The following is a 23369-nucleotide window of genomic DNA, read 5'->3' as shown; positions in this document are numbered from 1 at the left end:
TGCTAACCACGTTGATTCCTAACCCTCAACTAAGAATGATTCTATTTTTGCACTTGAATAATTCCTAATCAAGTTGGAGGAAAGAACTCCACTCTTTACTAACGTTTTCCAAAGGTACTAGGGCTTTGTAACAAGCTTTGATATTAGCAACTACTTTGAATTTCTAAATAAAAGGAATCATCAAAGTATTTTTGAAGTTACTTTATACTTAGACAATATAGTAGCAAAGGTCCTTTAATAAGTTGTACATGTAGACTATCATAACCTAATGAATATCAACTATATACATAATCACTAATCACGCTATTCCCTCCGCAGGAATAACTCCGCTCTTTACTAATCGCTTCCAAAGGTACTAGGACTTTCTAACAAGCTTTAAATTAGTAATTATTTTGCTTTCTAAGAAAAAGTCTATTAGATAAAGAATATTTAAATAATAAACATTTACCAAGATAATATAGAGGCAAAGGTCCTTTAGTAAGTTATGATATGCTTATAAGTTAAGTTTTTAAATTAGTTTTACTTTTACTCTTAAACTGCTCAAGTAATGGCAAAATTAATACAAAGACCTAAGTGTTGTAAACACTTCCACGCGAGGATCTCCTATTATTTATTAACTTTTGTGCAATAAAGAACTGTTGTCTCACAACTTCAAGTTCAAATTATTCAATATATACCAAAGCAAAAAATGTACTAAGTGTTTATTGTTTATACTTTATTGTTGATTAAATGTGAGTATCATAGTTTAGTATTGTATTCTAACATAAGTATAATAATGTTTTTTAAGTTATTTTCAATTATTTTATATAAGGTTAAATATGTTTTATGACAGTTAAAACATATCTTTGGATTTGCAAAATGTAAACCATAAGTTCTTAATAAGAAAGTAAACTTTAAACTTATAATATTTGATTCTTTAAGATTTTCTTTACACTTGACATGTAATTGTTTGTTATCCAAATACTTTGAAAAATAATCATCAAACTTCATTATGTTTTGTAAATTTACAAGTCCAAAGATATAATAGTTAAACTTAGATAAATTTGCTAAAGATAGATTTTTTAAGCAGCTTAAGTATATGATTTTTCAGAACTTAGACTATTTCTCTAGTTTTGAGCTTCATTTGATTTTTACAAGTCCCAACAGGGAACTTGTAAAATTTCTATAAATCTCAATAAGAGTAAAACAGAAATTAAGATAAATGAAAAATTGATACACATAAAAATAAACACCATTCTTATAAAAACTAACAGAATGGTTAAGAAAAGAGATAGTATACAGATAAACACATTAGATAGGTTAAACATTAAGAGATACAGAGGTTAAATAAAATGTTACGAGTGAATGAGTGTGCAAGGCTCATTGAGAACCAGATACTTTGCTGCTCTATTTATACTGAGATCTTAGAATGTTCTAGAATTTAGTTAATGGCATAATCTGATGCAATCCTAGCTTTTTTGTGCAATAAAAAGTATAACAAAAACTTCTACATCAGTTTTTGTCATATAATAAAGAAGATTCTGGAAACTTACACATGATGCAATATTAGCTGTTTATGTATTAAAAAGCATAATAAAAACTTCTACATCAGTTTTTGTCATATAATAAAGAAGATTCTGGAAACTTATACATGATGCAATATTAGCTTTTTATGTATGACAAAAACTTATTCATTGGTTTTTGCTTGTATAATTAAAGTGTTTCTAAGAACATTCTAGTATCTATATACAATTACATAATACAAAATAATGATGAAATTATTGAATCACAGTAAATAACTATACTCTTGTTTCCTACAAAAAGTCTAGAATATTCTAGATATAAAACACAATTATATAACTTTGAATTGTTGTGCAATCCTAGTTTTTGCTCTTGTAAAATTGTAGCAAAAACTGCACTTTCTGTGGGAAACTCAAAATATACTAATACTTGGTTTTTTTTTATTTATTTTAAAACTACAATTCTTTTTATGTTTTTTTTTAATTTTTTAGAACTTTTTTTTTATTTAATTTACTGGACGTTAGTCAAATTGATTTTTGTGTATTTTTTAATAAAAGTAAATCAAAGCACCCTAATCCTCACTTTGGCTGACCTTGCTTTTTTATTAAATATAATATTTTTTACGCAAGGCGGTTTTAATTTTTGAGAATATACCCTATACCTTTAAGCATCCAATATGTGATTTACTTATTCCATCAGCCTGTCGGAAATACCCTGCAAGGCATTTAATTTAAAATGTAAAAATTTTATTTATCAAATTATAAATTAGATAGACGATCACGACTGATTTTTTCTAGAGAAGATTTTCCTGATAGATGAATATCTACTCTCTACCTTATTTATTCGGTTAGTCTGTCTGTAACCCTCCAGATGACATCAATTTCTGTAGGGAAATGTGCCTTTTCTTCTATTGAAAATAGAAGTCTAGCCTATAGTCCTTAAAATAAAGTAAAAGGATCTCGGTGTGTGTGTGTGTGTGTCTGTCTGTACTAAAAGATCTCTATAAACGCAGAATCGATATGGTTCTCCTTTACAAATAAGCATCCATTATATAATTTACCTGGTCTGTCAGTCTATCGGTAATGCTCTGATTGTCATTTGACTGATAGAAAGATGAATTTTTCCCTGGTAAAATTTTACAGGGTGATGAGCATCTACTCTGCATCTCAATTGGCCCGTCAGTCTGTCTGCAAAAATATGTTTTTCCACTTTTTTATGAAGGTTAAGATCTCAATAACTACTGAAGCAATTGGGTTCTCTATTTTAGGTAAGCTTTAAATAGGTCCCATGATGGTATTAGGCTATTTCATTTTCAGATGGGTTTGAGCTATTTTTTCTAGCCTGTTTCTGCCCCTTTTAATTGAAAGCCCCTGGATGCTAGGTACACATCTGCTAGTTTAAAATATTCTTATGCATTTAGAATAGAAAGAGATAAATATATTAACTTACACATAAAGATTACTTCAAGTTCTACTACTTACGTTAGAATTTCTGTCCGGCTGATTTTAGTTATTTATTTTATAATAAAAGCCTTTGATACTATGAACGTATTAACATTCTGCCTTAGCATTTTTTTTTTTTCTTTTTTTTTTAAATCTCTCTCTAACTTGCTTTTTCTTCCATTTTCTTTTGATTTCTTAATTTAATCTTCAAATACGTATTTATAATAAAGCCATTTTCATTCTTTCAAAAATGCAATTTAAATTACGGAATTTATTTTCTAATATATATTTTTTTATAACCGTCAGGAAAGGGTTAAAATGTTTTTAATTTTTGTTTCAAAATTTGGACACATTAGGGAGGGGCACTAGAATCAACTCATTTTAAAACTAAGTTTTCTTAAATTTACTATATTATGAATTTAAATTTTCTTTTTTAAGAATAATAATTAAATACTTCAATATTATGTACATAGCAAGATGAAATAAAAAAAATTAATTTATTCTTAATAAAGTAAAATATTGGGTTTTATTGTTCTGGGCAATGAGAGTTTATTATGGATTATTGGAGCACTATGAGTTTTAAACATTTATTCCTTGGAAAACTTGAGCTCGTTTATAGAAATTTATTTCCTATATAGATCTGATATGGATCTTGAAGCAATAAAGCAGGCCCTTTTGTAAATGTTAAAAATTGGAAAAATCTATTAAATAAAAGTAATCGCTAATATACTTAGTAAATTATATAAAGCATCGCTTTACAGACAATTTTCCATGAATTTTAAGATAAAAAATCATTTACTAATACCAGTTTTGTTTAATGCGGACATAATGGTTTAAGTCGTACAATTTTTATTTCAATATCTTCAAAGAGCTGTCTATAATACAATGCAAAAAATAGCCATTAAAGATTTGTTGATTTTTAACTTAATTGTCTGCTAGTGCGTTTGTGTTGATTATTTTCTGTAAACTTCGTCTGCTGGAAGTCTTTAGTTTTAAAGGCATTTTGCCATAGTACCCGAAGTCGTAAAAATAAGTTTTAGTTTCATTGCACCATTCCTAATCCCCTGTATTTAAGTTCCTTATACTAAAGTAACAGGATGTCTGTGTGTTTGTCGAAGGATCTCGTTAACCAGGTTCTCCTTAACAGGATAGTTTCTCATAGGTCCCGGGAAGGTTTGTAATTAATTTGGGGGAGGGTGCTACCACCCACCCAAGAGAAATCGCCCCTAGAAAAATATTCCCCCCCCCCTAAAATAATTTTTTTTATAAATTTTTCTTAACTAAAATAAAAAAAATTCCTTCCCCAAAATTTTTTTACTTTTTCTTTTAAAATAAAAATAATAAATTGGGTTATAAAATTCGACTCTTCTCAAGTGCCCCTAGAAGCCTCTAGGGGCGTAGCCGCTAGTATTTAAAAAAGTATATAGCTTGGCATAGGTATAATTACATCCTTCCGGGGACATTTCTGAAGCTCACCTAGATAAATAGCTAAAACGGTTCAGTGGCTAGCAAAATATTAACGGACTAACAAAATAAGCCTTAATACTTTTTATAACAGGATTGAATAAGATTTTATAATAAAGAATAATTTTAGATGGAATCAGCTTGATGTGGCCATCGTGCTTCTGTCTGTTATTGGTATTTGTCTAGAAGAAATTGAAGGACAGGTAAACAAAGAATCAACCTGGAACAATTGTGATGACACAGAATTTTTGTCTCAAAAATCAGCTATGTGACGTCATAAAAATGAGGGAGATAAGAGGAGAAGTGGGAATGAAAACCCCTAAAAATGAGATGGATAATCCCTCATTTTTATGACGTCACATTGCTGATTTTTTAAACACTTTGTCCAGTTACGAATTTTATTGTAATATGTTGACTACACTACGTTTAATAAAACAGATCAAAGCTGACATTCCATTAACATGCCTGTTGTATCGATGTCATTCCTTGACCAACATTCAGCATTCTCATAATATCCTATATTTTTACCATCAAATGGTGGAGGGAAGGATAATATAACAATATTTTTATGTAAGCACAATACCCTGTCCCGGTTTAGAAAAATTTTTAAAAAATGTTTAGCCCCCAGCCAAAATATGGTTGATTTATGCAAAAAAAATTGACCTATGCAAAATATTTTTTCTTTAATGCAAATATTGCGATGGTACAAGCACTGCTAAGTCTTTAAAATCTGCAAAAGGACCTGTTTTTAAAGCTCTTGTACCATCTTAATTTTAATTATAAATCAGCCGGATATCTGTATCCGTCCGGCCCAACCCTATTATTTATGTATGCAATTTGGCATTTTTTTTCTTTGGAAGATTACTTGCTACACCTTAGTCCTTCATATGTTATAATTTAGACGGCCCCCATTTTTTTTTGTAAATCAGGTTTATATCGACACACTAGAATTGGAATTTTGTAAAATCTTTAAAATTGAGATGGTACAAGTGCTTTAAAAACAGGTCTTTTTGCAGATTTTAAAAACTTTGCAGTGCTTGTACCATTGAAATTTTTGCATTACAAAAAAAATATTTTGCATGGGTCATTTTTTGCATAAATCAACCATAATTTGGCTGAGAGCCAAAATTTTAACAAAATTTTTCTAAAACGGGACGGGGTAAAGTACAAGTTATGGTTCATTCATGAAAAAAAAAAATTACTTCAACTATATGCCATTATTTTGCCAGTCAAATGTGTCTTGTTTCCATTATTGATAACTAATTATAATATGGTAATGCCGACAGTCAATTAACCTTTATAAATTAAACTTTCCTTACTTCTCTCTTTTTTGCATAGGCGTGCAAAGCAATTTAGGGGTTGGGGGAGGGGGGGGGGGACATTTTAAACATTTTGACACTTTTGCTTTCCATGTGGAGACAAGTAAGAGGTTTAGGTATGAAGGAAGGGGGAGTAATTATCAAAAATATCCTTTTGATTCGCACGCTCTTGCTATTTGTATGTTGATGAAATAATGTTTGTAAGAAGTTCTGTTTAACAACAAGCTTCATATTTTGAAAACTATGTAGTTAAAAAGTAATGATGCATTTTTATTGGAGTGGGGACAAAACACCTAATTTAAAAATACCTATTTTAAAAATGCCTAATTTTATAAATGTCTAATGTGACAAAACACCTAATTTATAAATACCTAATTTAAAAATGTCTAATTTAAAAATACCTAATTTTAAAAATGCCTAATGTGACAAAACACCTAATTTTAAAAATGCCTATTTTTATAAACACCTAACTATAAATACCTAAGTTTAAAAATACCTAATTTAAAAAAACCTAATTTTAGGCATATCTTAAAACTGTTGTTGAATATATTAAACCGGCGGCTACGCCAACTAGAAAACTGAACGGGCGTACGGAAGGACTGACCCTAATTAGAGAAAAGCTTCGCTTTTAAAAATAAAATTTTATGATTAGTTTGTGGCACCTCACATCCTTATACTAAAGTAACAGGATGTCTGTTTGTGTGTCTGTACCGAAGGATCTCGCTAACCGCTGAATCGATCGAGTTCTCCTTAACAGGGTAGCTTCTCATAGGTCCTGGGAAGGTTTATAACTATTTTTTTGGGGGGTGGGACACCCCTAACCCCCCAAAAAAATGAAAATTCCCCCCCCCAAAAAAAAATTTATTTTTAATTTTTTTTAACTAAAATTAAAAATTGAGGGGGGTGTGGCACCCCCCCCCCAAAAAAAAAATTGCCCCCTCATAAATTTTTTTATTTTAAAATCTAAAATAAGAAATTGGGTTATTAAATTTGACTCTCTCCTTCTCAAGTGCCTAGAGGTAGAAATAAATTAAGGGTTTTTTTTTAATGCAACCATCTCGTAATCAATGATTAAATGGCACTTAGAATTCGAATTTCGCCCTGAATTTTTTTATGAGTAATCCTTGGTAGGTCTATTTTCCCTAAATCGAACAAAAGTGGGAAAAGTAACGGCTGGCGGCTCAGCCGTTTTTTGCCTATTTTCAGGACAAATTCATCATTAATTACGTAGGAATAAACTTTTTAAAACATATTTTTGGTTTAATTCATGTTAAATGATAGCAATAACCATATTTTAAATTTCTAGTACCAACAGCTACCGGCTAGAACTGTTTGATAAGGTTTTTGAGCGAGAGAAAGTATTATGTGGAGATAGGTTTTGTGACTAATATGCTCTTAAGATTGACAACAATTGGCAAAACGGCAGAGCCGCCAGCCGTTAACCGTTACTTTTCCAACTTTTGGTTCGATTTAGGGAAAATAAACCTACCAAGGATTATTCATGCAAAATTCCAGATCGAAATTCGAATTCTAAGTGCCATTTAATCACGGATTACGAGATGGTTGCATTAAAAAACCCCCACTTAGTAAAATCAAAGGTTGAAGGACAAAGAAAATGAATTTTTTTATTGGTTTCTTCCCTAAGTAGCCAAAGCGTTGCTTTCTTGGGGGGTGATGGTTGACCATCCCCCATTTTAGTTCTAGTTTTATAAAGAAAGATTGAAGAAATATAAAAAAAACGGGGGGAGGGGGGGGGGATTTTTCAAAGGGCGATTTCTCATTGGAAGGTGTTGGTAACCTCCCCAAAAGCGTTTTAAACCTTCCCATGAACTACGGGAAGCTTCATTGTAAAGATGAACCATATTGGTTCAATGACTAGCGAGATCCTTCAGCAAGAACAATCAGCCAATTGGATTAATGTTATCAAAATTTTAAGTATTTTAGTGAAAAAAATAGATATTTTAGAATTAGGCATTGTTAAATTAGGCGTTTAGATAGTTTAGAATTAGGTATTTTTAAATTAGGCGTTTTTAAAATTAGATATTTTTAAAATTAGGTATTTTTAGTTAGGCATTTTTAGTTAGGCATTTTTAAATTAGGCATTTATAAATTAGGCATTTATAAATTAGGTGTTTTTAACGTAGGTGTTTTTAACATTAGGTATTTTTAAACTTAGGTGTTTTTAGTTAGGCATTTTTAGTTAGGCATTTTTAAATTAGGTGTTTTGTCCCCACTCCTTTTTATTGCTGATTCTTATATTTTGTCCTAGGTATTCCCCATAAATCCTACAATTATCCGAGTGATGCGAGTGTTGAGGATAGCCAGAGTTCTCAAGCTTCTTAAGATGGCGAAGGGTATCCGAGCTCTTCTTGACACTGTTATGCAAGCCTTGCCACAGGTTTAACTTTCTTTTTAGAAACGGTGTACATTTGACCGACTGTCTAAATTTAAACAAAAGTCACATGTAACTTCTGGAGAAAATAATTGTATTTTTTTTGTCTATTTGTACTGTGATGGACGTCAGTTGTGGTACCAATGGATGCTCGAACTTGTACTTTTTAGAGAGGCTGCGCTCAGAAATCAACTACAACAAATAATTCTATTTCACAAGTGTATTGGTTCAAAGCTTTAGCTATACTAAATAAATTTATCTACAGGTTAGGTTGGGTACATTACAAAAGAAATAGTTGCCTTCATATATATATATATATGTATTTTTGGGGAAGGATTAAAAAATATGTTCAATAGGTTAAAATAGATCAATCATAATAACAACAGCAATTTTTCGTAAGAACTCATTACACTTATTCCCCCCAGGGAAAAACCACCAAAGAAGATATTTGTATTATAAATTTTAAAAATTTATGTAATTTTCAGGTTGGAAATCTTGGCTTATTGTTCTTCCTGCTGTTCTTTATCTTTGCAGCTCTGGGGGTTGAAATGTTTGGCAGACTAGGTAAAATTTTAAGCTTTTCAATTCATGGCTCGGCAGCTGCGCTTTAAGTGGTGCTCGGCTGCTCACGTAAGTAGATAGATATTTTAAAAATAAGATAAATAAAATATATCAAATAAACCATTTAGTACGACTTAATCTGAAATTATGACAAATATATAAAAAAAAAATGTTGCTTATCTGCGACTAAATCTTAATTTTAAGGTGGTGGCAGTAAGAAATAGCTGTTTTCTATTTATAAAACTTATTTTCTAATTTAGAATGTAATGAGGAGTATCCATGCCAAGGTTTAGGTGAACATGCGCATTTTAGATCTTTTGGAATGGCTTTTCTAACCCTTTTCAGAATTGCAACAGGTCCATTTAGTTTTTTTTTGTTTTTTGTAGCCTTGGATACTGATAGTCTATATGGGCTTGCTTAATTATGTAAATGGCCATATCGTTTAACGCCCTATAAACATCCAGTCTTTTGATTACACGACTTTTATTTGGAAGTCCTAAATGTGCATAGTAATACCTTGTGCCTGTTTTGGACCAAGGCATTTTCCGTACTCTAATTATTCATGTCGTGCATCTGACATAAGATTCATTAGCAGTAGGAACCGTTTTTAACATGTCTATAATAGTTATGATGCGGTTCGGGTCAAGATTTGAACCTATCACCTTTCTGATAACTAGCGAATGCGCTTGGTTTATTGTAAATTACACATTCCTATCCAAAACTCCCCCCCCCCCCTCCCTTCTTTAAACTGCTTGCTACTCTTAGACCTTTGTAATATAACATAGAAAGATAGATTTCAGGTATTTTATGCAAGTATGTTTTTTAATGTGCTAGGTTGGCTCCGTCAGTAGTTTAATCCTAAGAACCCCCACCCCCCAAACTCCCCCACCCATCCACTCATTATTGAATTTCTATACAGGAGACAATTGGAATGGTATAATGAAGGACACACTACGCGAAGAATGTGATCCAAGTGTTGATTGTCTGAGAAACTGTTGTGTCTCTGCCTACTTTGCTCCACTCTTCTTTGTTGTCTTCGTTCTCATGGCACAGTTTGTTCTTGTTAATGTTGTGGTTGCTGTTCTTATGAAACATTTAGAAGAGTCACACAAACAGGTAAAGTTAATTTTATTTCTTTTATTATGCTTTTTTCATGAAAATATTAGTCTTAGTTAGGTGGTGTCCCATACATTTTTATTTTATCATTCCCTTTCTAGTATTATCATATTTTAAAACCTATATTTAAGAAAAATCATATATTTTTTCATAATATTTTTAACAAAATGGTTTCAAAATTATTAAAGATTCACCTAAAAACTTATGTATTTCAAACTTTTATATTTAAAATGTTAAGTTAAAATTGTATTCTTTTTTTTAGAAATAGAAAATATTTTTTAACAAAATAATTCTCATCGCCTTTCATATTTCTTTCAAATTCTACCTAAATTATGAGTCAAACTTTATACTTTCATTAAATTACATAAATTTGCCTGAAATGCTGTAAAAATGTTTTTTTTAGTGTAGTAGTGATCCTTATTTCAATAATAGAAAAACATTCTTGCAATTAAATTTTGCCGCTATAACTTTTGTTAAATAGTAGGCCTTTAAACAATGCTTTATTTATAAAAGCTCATTCCAATATTACATTAAAAAATGCTTAAACTGCTAATTTAAGCTTTAAAAAGCAAGAAAAAATGTAATGACTTTAATGTTAGATTAAGTAAAAGAGATTGATATAGAAAAGGATGGGATTAATATTCAGCTGTTAATTATGAAGATTTTTTATAGTGTACATTTAATTATTAATTATGTGAAATCATGACCTTTTCTTTATGGTACTTAACCATAATCGGGTGCAAATTTTATAATTTTATCAAGCAATAAATGACTGAATTATAAAATATTAAATTATGTGTGTGTGTCCAGATTGAATTTGAGGACATGCTTGTGGTCCAGTGTGTAAAATACTGTTACCTGGAGACCAAGCATCGAGTCAGTAACCTCCTGGGCAGAGATGTTACAGATGATGAGAAAAGTCTCAAGTCTTATTTGACTCACAAAATTGATTCTTATTTTGATTAGGAGGTAGTCTATCAACTGAAAAAAAGGGAATGATTGGAAATTGATACAATTAATATTATTTTGTTAATCTATTTTTACAACAAGATGTTTACAATTGTATCATTTCCTTAAAATCTAAATGAAAGAAATGTCCTGGGTTAACAAAAAAACATAAATAAAAATTGCCTGAAAAAACACATAAAAATCTGCCATTCTATGGCCTTGTATGGTGATAAAACTAAATAAAATAATTAATTTTTAAGTTATTGGATTTTGAGAATCTGACTGATGAGGTAGAATTCTTACAAAAATAAAGACTTCAACTTATTCTTATTGATTCTCTTTTGCAATATATTTAGCACAACTTATAAATTAATGTACAGACACAATGGATTCAGTAAACAGGGTTCACCACTTATTATTTAACTGTTATTTTTTTAATTTCTATTTTCAATAGCTGGTGAAATGTTGTTGTTTTTTCTTTCAAATCTACATAACTTTCAAAATAAAACAAAATACAATTTTACAAATAAAATGAAGAGGTGGTAACCCTGTTAAACTTGAAATGTCTTGAGACAGACTGTACATGTATGGTTGAAACACATAGGTGAAAGACACATCATTTTGAGTTTGTCAGCATTATACTTAGCTGAAATCTGCTCATATGTTATAAGACTTTATATTTATTCAGAAAATTGTAATTAAAGACTATAATAAAAAGTTAATATAAAAGAACTTTTCATTCAAGATTTTAGTTTAGATTCCTATAGCAAATCAAAGCTGAATTCTTGAATTAAAAGTTTAATATTAAACCAAAAAAAAGGTAGAAAATATCATAGCAAGGTTTAATACTAAAACATAAACTACAATGCATGCTGTATTTTCACTTTAGAACAAACATATTTTCTTGGTATGATATTTTCTTTGCTAATAAGATTATATTTATTTTGCACTGATCACCAACTTCTATAATTACTAGACTGTCTGTTTTCAAAGTATAAAATAGCTTCTCTTTCATTATATTGTGATACCAAAAAAGATATAAAACAAATTTTAAATCCAAATGATTTTCTCCTATATTTAGGCAAGGGGGAGATTTTTTCCCTTTTAAATTAAATAGATTGTACAATACATGAACATCGAAAAAAAAATAGAAAAAAAATAATATTTATTTTCAAATAAAAAATATAAAATTTGTCTGCAACTTAGGAATAGAGAGATGAAGAGTTGTAAGTACACAATTAAGTATCTCCCAATTCACAATTCTTGAATGGTGTTTAATTAAACTTATCTGAACATATTCAAACAACTTTCTTAACCAAGTTAATTACATGGCAACAATTTAACAATTTAATGAATATCACACCTTTGATGTATTCAAGACAACTAGATTTTTAGCATGATCTTATTCAATACTATGGGAATAAAGAAATACAGACAATATTTTAATTAAAATTTAATTTTTAAGGCTAATTGTTATTTTTCTTTTTTTGTACATAACTAAGTTTACAAATAAATTTACAACAGTAATTTTTATGTATTTTCTTTCTTAACTTCTTTCAATTTCCTTCATTAAGTCTTCTTTCAATTGTGAAAGAATAGCCTTACAATTTAAACTTGTATCATAAAATTTTAATTGTTATTTCTGTTGAAATTCTAAGAAAGGACATAGAATAACTTTTTTCTAAGATTTAAAAACAATTGACAGTTAGATTCTAAAGTTCTAAACACATTGAAGAACACTACATAGGACTAAGTTTCAGAAAAGAAAACTTTAAAGAAATTTTTAGACACTAAAACCACAGTTTTTAAGTAAGTGGTAAAATATCAGCAGATATTTTTAATTGTATGTCTTTAAAAAACAAACAGCCACTTATATTTTTCTAATAATATAAATAACAGTATTCATTTAAGACTTGATTACTGATATGTTTCCATGTTTTTGCATGATATCATTATTCATGAAATAAAATAAGAATGATTATCAAAATCTTATTGTAAGCACTTATTATATAATAAGACTCAATTTCAAGTACTAGGTATACAAGTAAGAGTTTCATTTTTGTATCAATTTTGAGGTTAAATATTTTTTAAACCATGACAATTATTTTTGATTAATTCTATTTTGAACTGAGCAAAAACATTATTTCATGGGGATTAAAATATTTGCAAAATTGGGGCTTAACATCTTAATCAATGATATGCAGATTATCATCTATTTCTATTGTAGAGGAACTTCAGAAATAATTTTTTTCTTAATAAAGAAAAATCTCCTTATTTTTACATGATTATTCTAAATTTCAAAAAAAAAAAGAATGGTTTGTTCAGTGCAACATAGAAATATCAAAAATAGAAACCTCTTTATACCTTACATTGATTTGAATTAAATTCATTAAGTATTGCAAAAAACTATTGATTTTTTAAAAATAACCAACATTAAATGTACCAAATTTACAATTTTTTAAAGATATGAATTAAAGTAGTTTTTTTTCATGTACTAAGATTGCTTTTACACATTTTTAGATGGAGGACGACATTGAGGTTGAGCTGGAGCTTGAGAAACAACTTGCTCTGGCCAGAGAATTATTCCCAGTGCCAGGAGCTGGACAGGTTACAGGATGGCCCTGGCAATCTTCACAATCTAATCAGCAACAGACAACAGAACATGAAACTGTCATCAGAGCAAATGTTTAAATTTTGTTGCAAAACCGTATTCAGCACCTAAAAATAATAAAATTAGTTTTTCATTCAGTCAAAGCACATCCTAGTCCTATATAAAAGTCTCTAGTAAAATATGAATTTATAATCAATGTTTTGTTCCTTTAACTAAGTTTTTCTGCAAGTCTTTTGGCAACAAAATCAAATTTAACATGATAACAAGAGACTAAAGCTATAATTTCTTTTTATTACAAATCCTTTTTACTATATTTTTCTTTTATTTGATTTAATAATAAAATGAGTAATACACTTTAATAAAAAAAGTTCAGTTATGTAATGCCAATTATGAAGATGTACCTACTTATTTAGAAAATTTTGGCATTCAAAATAAACTAATTGAAAATGAATAAAAATATTGCCAAAAAAAGTTTTTAAAAATAAAATGAATATGAATTATAAAACAATGCAATACAGTAACATAGAGAGCAATATTTTAAATATTAAAAAGTATTTATGAGAATGTTATTAAACAAATTTTAATATATATATATTGTATCATTTTTGGGTACAAGATTCCAAACAAATGCTGCTTATAATGGAAACCCAATTTATTTTTGTTAATTTTGTGGGGTTTAAAACTATATTTAATTTTAACCCAATTAAAAACTAATAGGGCTTAGAGAAATTTTTTTTAAAGTTGTCAATAAAAAAAATTACAGGTATTTTATCCAATAGTTACAAGTTTGAGAATTATGGTCAATATGCAGTTTCATATCTAAAAGACGTATAAAAAAACAAGGATAAGAACATCCATCAATGCGAAGTTCTGAAATCAAAAGGTAGAAAAAACGATTATGAACACTTGTGAAGTGTCAAAACTTAATAAACAGTATGATAGTTTAAGCATAAATGATGTAGATAAACTTGCTGCAAAATAACATAATTACAGGATTCTGTGTAAGGACATACTTACTTATATGTTTGGAACATGGTTATAGAGATGCTTCGCTTGTCCTAGGAATTGACATTATTATGAAAAATTGTTACTAAAGAAGTTAAAAATCCGAATGTTTTAAATGGACTTTATATATAGAGTTGCTACACTTACTAAATCGTATCTAATAAGTACGCATCAGGACGGACATACTTACACTAATTTTAGAAAAGTTTCAAATGAAAATTTTATAAAAATGTATCAAAAATTTTGAATTTTGTTAAACCTTTAAATGTTATATACCAATGCTTTAAATTTATTTATTAAGATATATATAAAAAGAAATAAGTGATAACAATATATGATAAAACTGTATTTAACATTTCTATTATCAATTCATAAATATTGTATAACCTCAACCCTGCAGTATCCTTTAGATTATATATGTATTTTTAGATAGAAATATATTTTTATTCTGAATTTTGTCTTATTTAATTTACAAAATCTCATAGAGGGGTATAATTCAAGTTACAGAGGGGGGGGGGTGTAAATTTTATTTTACCTCTCCCCTACAAATAAACCCCGGTGTTAAAATTTACATGGAGTGGCTGAGGGGGGATTTATACCATAAGTAGTTAATATAGATGCATTTTTTTCTGGTCATAAGAAATGTTAAGAATTTGTTTGACAATGACATTGCTTTGACCTATTTATTTATTGTAACAAGGGATAAAGACTTATCCTTATAATAAAGTAACAGGATGTCTTTTTTTCTGTCTGTCTGCTTGCCTGTACCGAACCGCTGAACCGCTGGTACTCCTTTACAAGGTAGCTTCTCTTAGGTCCCGGGAAGGTTTATAACTATTTTGGGGGAGGGTACCAGAAATCGCCCCTGGAAAAAATTACCCTTCACCCTCTTTCCTATCGAATTAAGGATCTCTAGTTTCTAGAGGCGCAGCTACTAGCTCCTAATGAACTATTCAAAATAAATAGAGTTTTTTTTAAATTTTATTGCTAAATTTTTTGTTGTTTTATGGTGGGAGTTACACCATCATTTAAAAACATTTATGAAAAAAAGAATTTGCTTTTTTAAAGGTAGAGAAGGGGGAGGGAGGTAAAAAGTAAAAGTTATTTTTTTACTTGTTTTTTATTATCTTTGTCTCTGTGACTGACTGTCATAGGAATAGGATTAAGTAAAATTATTCAAATCTTTGACATATTTAGAAAATGTGTATGTAAAGACACAATAATTTTGCTCTATTTATTAGATTAAAATTTAATCTGCCAAATATTGTTTTCGGTTGGCTGCAATATATTTACATTTGAAGGCATCTAGGGGCGTAGCTGCTTATATTTAGAAAGTTGAATTTATATGTGTGTGTATGTCTAGTAAGATATCGTAAACGACCAGACAGAAAGTTCCACAACTATCAGAGAAGACATTTTTATTTTGTTTTTTGCCTTGGAAATCTCCAACCCCCTCGTTTTTTGATAATAAATGAGAGTGTTTAAATAGTTTTTTTAACTTGCAGGTAGAAGTTTTTTTTATAAAAGATATGGCATCTTGCTTTCAGCGCTGCTAACATGTCCGCTTCTTTAAACGTGAGGTTAACATGGATGGAAACATTGAAAAGAGTTATATCAAATACATAAATAATACTTTAACAGTTAGTGTTGACAAGTTTCTAACTCAAATCTAATAACAAATTATATTATGTATAATTCAGCTATAGTTTATTGCAAAATTCGGTACTTTCCGTTAATGATCCTAGCGAGCACAGAATTAGTAAGGGAGTGGGGTTTCCTCCTTAACTAACCCCTACCGGGACTATACCTGCGGTGCATAAAACCTGCTGAGCTATCCTGTACCCAATATAACCTAACATAACCTAAAGTAGAAAACAGACACATGAAACTGTCCCCCTCAAAATTTATTTTCAATTTTTATGGAAACTGCCTATATTTCTATAGCTAAACAGTTTCTACGCGAATTTAACTGCACAGACATGCGAAAAATCTTTGCAAGCTTCGCTGCTAAAAATCACATGATGGCTTTATTTGCAACGCCAGCATCATCTTTTCCTTAAAAGTAATTTTGCGTGCAAAAATTTCAGCATTAGAGAAAATGTTGCTTACGTACTTTTGATTTTTGGCAACATCTTTTCATATTAGTTGACTCTTTGTAGCAACAGCTTGTTACAGCAGTGAGAAAGGGGACATTGAACTGTTAATTGTAAGGGCACCCAAGTTTTATAAATAAAAACGCTTTCCAAAACTTTGGGTACACATATTAAACTTGGTTATTGGTTATATCCAACTATCCATGGTCAAACTATTATTTCAATCTACAGAGGGAGTTATTTTGTTCATAATCATTGATGCGCTTTAAATCTTTTTTTCCACCCAGAATTTTTTAGATTCTTTGTTTTAAATTTTACATGGGTGGAAGGGTTAATTTCTTTAGTTTTTGAGAGGAGGGGAAAAATAATATCCCCCCCCCCCTCCGCCAAGTAAAAAAGAAAAAAAAGGTTTGGGTAAAGTTTTAATGGGGAGTGGAGAAAATCTAATATATATTTCCAAACTTTTTTTTGATGGGGAAGGACAAATATCCCTACCCCCCACTTCGAAGTCCCTGTCCCTTAAATTAAACTGATGTTGGTATTCTATTTCTTCTCTTTTTTATTGTACTTCTGTGACTAAAGGGCATCAAATGGATTTAAAAGGATAATGCCTACACAATTCTACTATAATACACAAGTGTACAAATTCATTGATTTTCTACACGCGACCCAAATGTCCTGTTTATATGTATAGTACACATATGTCTTGCAAAAAATAATCCGCAAGTGCAAAACATAGGATTTGCAAATGCCAATGTAATACATTTTATATGTTGGAACTAACTCTTTTTTGTTGTTGAAATATTACTTTTCCAAAAAGTGTATTGTCTTATAGGATTTTTATGTAATGTTAAATGTTATGCAAATGTCCCTTTTTAGAAATTAGAACTGAAATTGTACATTTTAGGCATGTGTAAAATGAAGGTTTAGTGTATACGGGGACAATATGGCTGACTTACAGCTTTCTACAATATGGCGAATTCCAAATTTTTTACACAAAAACTCCATAAACTTTATGACGCTAAATATATTAAATTTTGTAAATAATTTTCCAAATATAATTATAAAAATTATATATAGTTGAGTCATGTGAAGTAAAGTTATGAAATATAATTTTTGACATAAGGTAAAAAAAAGAAAGGTAGAGTATATATATTGTGGGAAAGCCAGGATTCTAGGACAGTTCTGTCACAGTTAATACAGTTCTTTACACAACACAGCACAAGATTTATAGTGCAAAGAAGAAGGGGAAAACTATACAAGTGATATATTTTTATAATATAAAGTGGTAAGGTTTTCTCTTTGGCTAAAGTTAAAGATCTTGGAAACTGCTGGTTCGAATTATTTTTACTTTTCATGGAAGCTTTGTAAATGTCTTCGGGTGGTATTTTCCTGACCTCCTTTGCTCTCCCCCAGTATCCTATTAAAGTATCGAAGCTACTCTATAATTAATGTTTGTCTGTACCCCACTATGTATGTCCGTGTAAGTTAAGAATAATATCATTATAAGTAAACATTGAATATAAAAAAAATCTACCCACATCCTGTCATATATAATAGGTTTTTTTGTCTGTTGTTAAAGATCTTTAGAGATGTTGATCTGAATTGGCTATACTTTTCAAAGAATTTTTATACCTGTCTTGTGGTGGATTAAGGCTATTTTTGTCACCTTTCATTCCCTTCCTTAGAGGCTAGATGTGAAGCAACTAGCAACATATAAAATACATATTATCTAAATTGATATTAAGATTGTTATTACTAAATATTCTTCTGGACCTATTTGTCCTGGTTTTCCCTTATCTTTGTAGTAAATTGTTAAATAAAGTCAGAAGTACATTTTAATCTTACATGTTTAAATAAACGTAATAGTTAAGTCTTATCTAGAAAATACTTGTTTTTTATTTTAAAATTCTCTATGACTCAGGGAGAAAGGGAGGGGACATTGGACTGTAAATTGTTTAAAAAAAACTGCGTTTTCCGGTTTTGGGAAACAACCAGTGGGAGTATGAAAAAAATTATTATAGGTCCATATTCTATGTATAAATGTACACCAGATTTGCTTAAGGTGTTTTTTAATATCTCTAAAAATACGGCTTTTCTGATAGGTACATGTAGGAGAAAAATGCTTGATGTTAAATTTGATATATCAATTTGATTGAAATAACTTGTAAATTTTTGAGAAAAAAGTTTTAAAATCCCATTGATAATATGGTAAATGGGTAAATGAAAGTGCATGTTTAATTTTTTGTCATTATTTCCCTTTTTTTCTCTGAAAAACGCTTTTTAGATCCTTACAAATTGCATATATTTCTCGTTTTTCTTGGTTGAACAAACTTTATAGTATTTTAGATTTTAACATCAAAATTAAAATACTTTTTATCCCAAGAAGTTATCTTTGAAAACAAAAAAAGTTACAGCAGTTGTTTTATTTACTTAAAAGTGCAAACTACAAATTAATAGCTTAAATGTTGATGTACGCACTTGAGATTTATGGTGTGACCGTAAATATAAAACATTTGATCCGTATTTGAAGGGGGAGGGGTGGATTATAAATGTCCGGTCGTCTATTTTAAACATATTGATTTTTCTACTTTTTAGCAACAAATTTTTATGTGATCTAATTATCCGTTTGATCTGATTTTGGGTATATTGATTCCTGGGAGAACAAATTACAATATTATAAGCAAAGCAACTCTATAATCAAGTCCTAAAAATGTAAGTATGTCCATAAACATTATCCTGTATCAAGCAGTTTTTCAACAAATTTAATTACAATTTTGCTTCGACTCTTATACTTTTATATTCTGATTATTCAGTTCTGACACTATACAAGTGTTTATGTCCGTTTGTCCTACCGTTTTATTGCTTCGCTTTTATGGATGTTGTCATCCTTGTTTATATTTCATATTAATATACAGCTAGTTATGTTAATATATTAATTTATGGATGATTTTTATGAATTATCTTTCATTGGATTATCCTTATAGCTCAATCCCTGCCGAATTGGGTGGATGAAAATGAGGGGGGGGGGGGGTAAATGCAATTTTGTGGCCCTGACCTTCAATTGCAAAATTGCAATCCTAACCTTTTTGGCAGTTTGCTAACGTGTTTTGCAACCAATATAAACATAAAGATTAAATTCTTTAAAATTAAATCTGTTTCTTTGTAAATCATCAAAATTAGGTAAGATTGATCATTGAACTAATGATAAGTTTAATTTTTTGATAACCTTCGACTTTTGTAAGAAAAAATGTTATGTCAATGCTTACTCCTTAGCATAGTAAAGACTTCCCCTTTGCCTATAATAATTTTACATTGCCCCAATAATTTACACTACCCCCAAAAATCCTCGAATTCATTCCCCCTTAACCTCAAAATGCTTTCCACTTTACCTGCAAATTGATGTTACTCCTCATAGTTCTAGAGATTTCTAGATAAGGGTTGCCAAACTTAAGTTTACTGCTTTTTACAAGTAATAAAAATATAATTATCCGAAAAGAGATTACGTAAATTAATCGAAAGCTTATGAATTAAAAATTGTAGGGCAAACATATAAATATAGATCAACCAATTGCGTGTTGAGCCAGCCACGCTATATATTCCTTTCAGTCAAGTTTTCAAATTTTGTCGCTTTAATTTAAAAATTAAAAAAAATTGTTAAAATCACTTGAAACATTTTTTCTGCATTTAAAAAAATATAATTTTCTTACATATTTATTATTTTACAATTTGTACATTTTGACAACTCTGCTTTCTGAAGTTGTACTTTCCCCTCACTCACACACAAACCGAGCGACCTCAACTACTTCACACACACACGCAAACAGAGTGGTGTGTGTGTGTACTTTAGTGTCTGTTTGTTTCTGCTGCATGTCAGTCAGGCAGGCTGAGTTCTTACTCAATCTATATTGTATATTCATCATTTTATTCTGTTCATTAGAAAGGCAGTCTAATTCTAATTTGACCTCAAATTTTGGTGTAAGATAATTTTAGTCTATATTATAATAGTAATAAGTGATAAAATAAACCTTTTTTACTCTAAAATTCCTTTTTTAGAAGTTAAATAAATCACGTTTTAGGCCGTACTAGTTATTTCATCATGTGAATAGTACACGTGGAGCATGGTACTTTTTAGTATATCTATTATTTTATCTATGATGAACAAAATTAAGCACTTCAGTCGAGTAGAATTTTTGGTTAAAATGTTTGAACAATTCTAAAATAAACCAACCAATCAAAATTGAATAAAAGTACCCTAAGTAAAAGAGCAAACTAATTAGATTATGTGGTTATAAAATTATTTCAAATTTCATGAATATTTCAGAAGTTAAAAAAATAAAAATCCAAAAAAATGTCTGCTGATAACGGCAAGAAGATCTTCACCAAGGCCTGTGCCCAGTGCCACACCGTTGAGGCTGGAGGCAAGCACAAGCAGGGACCCAACCTACACGGTGTCTGGGGCAGACAGACTGGTGGTGCCGATGGATTCTCCTACACAGCTGTAAGTGTTTGGTTAGGTCTGGTTAAGTCGAGTTCATCATGCTCTTAACTTTGTCATAAAGAAACGATAGAATCATTCTTTAATTAGGTTAGATTAAGATTCTATGCTTGCTATAGTTAGCCCCCCCCCCCTTCCATTAAACATGAAAATAGGAAGGGCTGCATTTACTCTTTTTTTATCCCCTAATTTTTTTACTACCCCCCGCCCCCTCCCTCCTTGTTGAATCTCTGTACATGCCATTGTTACAAAGTTTAAAGATTTTTCAATTATATTGTAATGGTAGGTATGAAATTATTACCTAATAAAGCTAAGAAGATACTTTGTCTGACCTTATTGGCCTTTCCTTAAAAAACCTTACAAAAATCTTAAAGGAGGGGTTCAGATAGATAACCAAAGATCTGACAATTCTAACATGCCCTAATAATTATATAATAGAGCTCTTCGTTACTGATATGGACTGACCGACCATAATCGTAGGAAAGCTTGAAGATTTGTAAGATCTATGATTCTGTCTTGTCATTCAATGAAGTGTAAATTAATGAATGATATGTTAATTTTAATGTATTTATGTAGGCTAACATCAACAAGGGAATCACCTGGGGAGCTGACACCCTCGATGAATACCTTATCAACCCCAAGAAGTACATCCCCGGTAAGCCATAAGTATTCATACTTTGTAGGAGAAAGGATATAACCATAAAGGGTATTTTACAACTTAGCTACCTGAGGTGGATTCTTAAAAAAAAAATTGCCCCACTTATCGCTTAGTGGGGCAAAATTGTTTTCGTGAAAAATCCACCAAAATCACATTAAAAATCTACAAAAATTAAACAAAATCATAGAAGGGTTATTAACATATGATTTTGTTTAGGTATTTTTTTTTGTAGATTTTTAATGTGATTTTTGTGGATTTTTCACGAAAACAATTTTGCCCCACTAAGAGATTAGTGGTCAAATTTTTTTTAAGATTCCACCTCTGAGTAGTTTTTAGATTTCATCCCCTGTAACCAACAACTGAATCAATTTGTAAAAAATATCGCGGTTTTTTTGTAAGGTTGTTTTTTAATCTGCCCCATGGTTGTAATCATTCTTTAGGCTTAAAAAATAGTTACCTATCTTATAGAATGAATCCAATTATGAGATCTCTAAAATCCTACCTACTCATTAAAAAAAAAACATTTCTTTTCTGAGTTTTCTCAAATAATTGCGTCTTTTCTATGTACCTTTTCTAATCTATTTCCATGTATAAGATAGGTAATGAAAAAAAAAATTATATTTTTTCTTGTCCAGGCACAAAGATGGTGTTCGCTGGTCTGAAGAAGAAGAAGGACAGGGCTGACCTCATCGCTTACTTGGAGGCTTCCACCAAGGCTTAAATTCATTCTAGGAAAGTTTCATTCTTGTATTAATTCTTGTTAAATAAAATCTTCAACAAAAATTATATACCTTACCTACATAAAACTTGCCAAATAATAGTTATTTCTCGCATCGTATTTTAAACAGCTTTCCGCGGATAAATAATGTACAATTATAGGTAAAACCAGTTTTTGGAGCCCCAAGGTGCCGAAGGCACGGGTTAAAAAAACTGGTTTTAATCTTATTATTGTACATTTTTATATTCGTAGAAAGCTGGTTAAAATACTATGCTAGACATAGTTTTTTCGTATGGATGAGAACCGGTTCCTGTCCACCGGATTCGAATGAACACGAGAAAATTGTTTTTAATTACCTAAGCTATGGACCAGAAACTTTTTTTATTTTATAACATTATGCCAAATTTGTTTTCAAATCTTATTTACTTAGTATCTACCTAGTAAAAAATAAAAATATCTACATTTTGTGTCTTACCTTCCGAAATTTGATCAATTTTAGCATTTTAACTACCTACCTAAGCAAGATTTGATTTTTAAAACTATTTTTCCTATTTTATTTTTTTTTTACCTAAACATTGTCAAATTTCATGACAACTAGATTAAACAAACATTATAAATACAAAAATGAAACCTATTTAATTACAGATAGGCCTAAACTCCTTATAGCCCCATTCAATTGTCCTGTCTGATGTCCTGTTCACACCACTATCCTGTGTATCTTTGTACCTGTGTGGCAGTGATCCTGGACATCCCCTCCACCACCAATAGAGTTGACCAGCCCATCTGGTTAGGTCGACAACAACAAAAATAAACTCGTAGTTTAAATAGAAACAAAAGATCTAACTGAATGCTGGTTTGTTGACTATGTGAAAATTAGTTACTAACTGGCACAAATATCACTTTATGATGTTGTATGAACCTATTGTACAACAGCCACGCGTTATTATTATTATTTATGTATGGAATACCATTTTAAAGACTGTCCGTGTTGATAAAATATGATTAATGTATTTTAGAGCTAGTTAATAAAATTTAAAAACCCGA

At 30.0% G+C, this 23369-nt stretch overlaps 2 protein-coding genes and 1 long non-coding RNA gene across 4 annotated transcripts in view; 2 read left to right on the top strand and 1 right to left on the bottom strand.

Annotated features, from left to right (window-relative positions):
- The window catches only part of Ca-alpha1T (Ca[2+]-channel protein alpha[[1]] subunit T), a 90657-nt gene extending 75846 nt beyond the window's left edge, over positions 1 to 14811 (top strand). The window contains exons 57-62 of the mRNA XM_080173539.1: positions 4537 to 4609; positions 7995 to 8123; positions 8603 to 8681; positions 8939 to 9034; positions 9598 to 9794; positions 13263 to 14811. Of these exons, the coding sequence (XP_080029665.1) occupies positions 4537 to 4609; positions 7995 to 8123; positions 8603 to 8681; positions 8939 to 9034; positions 9598 to 9794; positions 13263 to 13433 (745 nt within the window). The 3' untranslated portion in view covers positions 13434 to 14811. The remainder of the gene's footprint in view (positions 1 to 4536; positions 4610 to 7994; positions 8124 to 8602; positions 8682 to 8938; positions 9035 to 9597; positions 9795 to 13262) is intronic.
- LOC145329420 (uncharacterized) lies at positions 701 to 1621 on the bottom strand. The gene is made up of 2 exons (XR_013882896.1): positions 1233 to 1621; positions 701 to 1150 (listed from the first exon to the last, which is right to left on the bottom strand). It is a non-coding gene; the product is annotated as an uncharacterized LOC145329420 (long non-coding RNA).
- Positions 14812 to 20746: 5935 nt separating the features above from the next.
- On the top strand, positions 20747 to 23369 carry LOC145329419 (cytochrome c-like). 2 transcript variants are annotated; one of them, XM_080173535.1, is made up of 4 exons: positions 20747 to 20952; positions 21526 to 21604; positions 22243 to 22339; positions 22971 to 23369. In XM_080173535.1, the coding sequence occupies exons 1-3, from the start codon at positions 20803 to 20805 to the stop codon at positions 22326 to 22328; spliced, it is 315 nt and encodes a 104-aa protein (XP_080029661.1). In that variant the 5' UTR covers positions 20747 to 20802; the 3' UTR covers positions 22329 to 22339; positions 22971 to 23369. The 2 variants fall into 2 exon arrangements, with proteins under 2 accessions (XP_080029661.1, XP_080029662.1); XM_080173536.1 differs by having other exon boundaries at positions 22243 to 22343; positions 22975 to 23369.

This window comes from Acartia tonsa, chromosome 10, assembly GCF_053477335.1.
Source record: "Acartia tonsa isolate MP-2025a chromosome 10, ASM5347733v1, whole genome shotgun sequence".
NCBI lineage: Eukaryota > Metazoa > Arthropoda > Copepoda > Calanoida > Acartiidae > Acartia > Acartia tonsa.
Note: the sequence above shows the minus strand (reverse complement) of the source record. Positions and strands in the feature narration are given on the sequence as shown.

Bases quoted from the DNA above. Each gene is read 5' to 3' on its own strand.
- LOC145329419 (XM_080173535.1), top strand. From the start codon at position 20,803: ATGTCTGCTGATAACGGCAAGAAGATCTTCACCAAGGCCTGTGCCCAG. The intron at 20,953-21,525 runs GTAAGTGTTTGG...GTATTTATGTAG, and splicing joins ATGGATTCTCCTACACAGCT to GCTAACATCAACAAGGGAAT. The intron at 21,605-22,242 runs GTAAGCCATAAG...TTTCTTGTCCAG, and splicing joins CCCCAAGAAGTACATCCCCG to GCACAAAGATGGTGTTCGCT.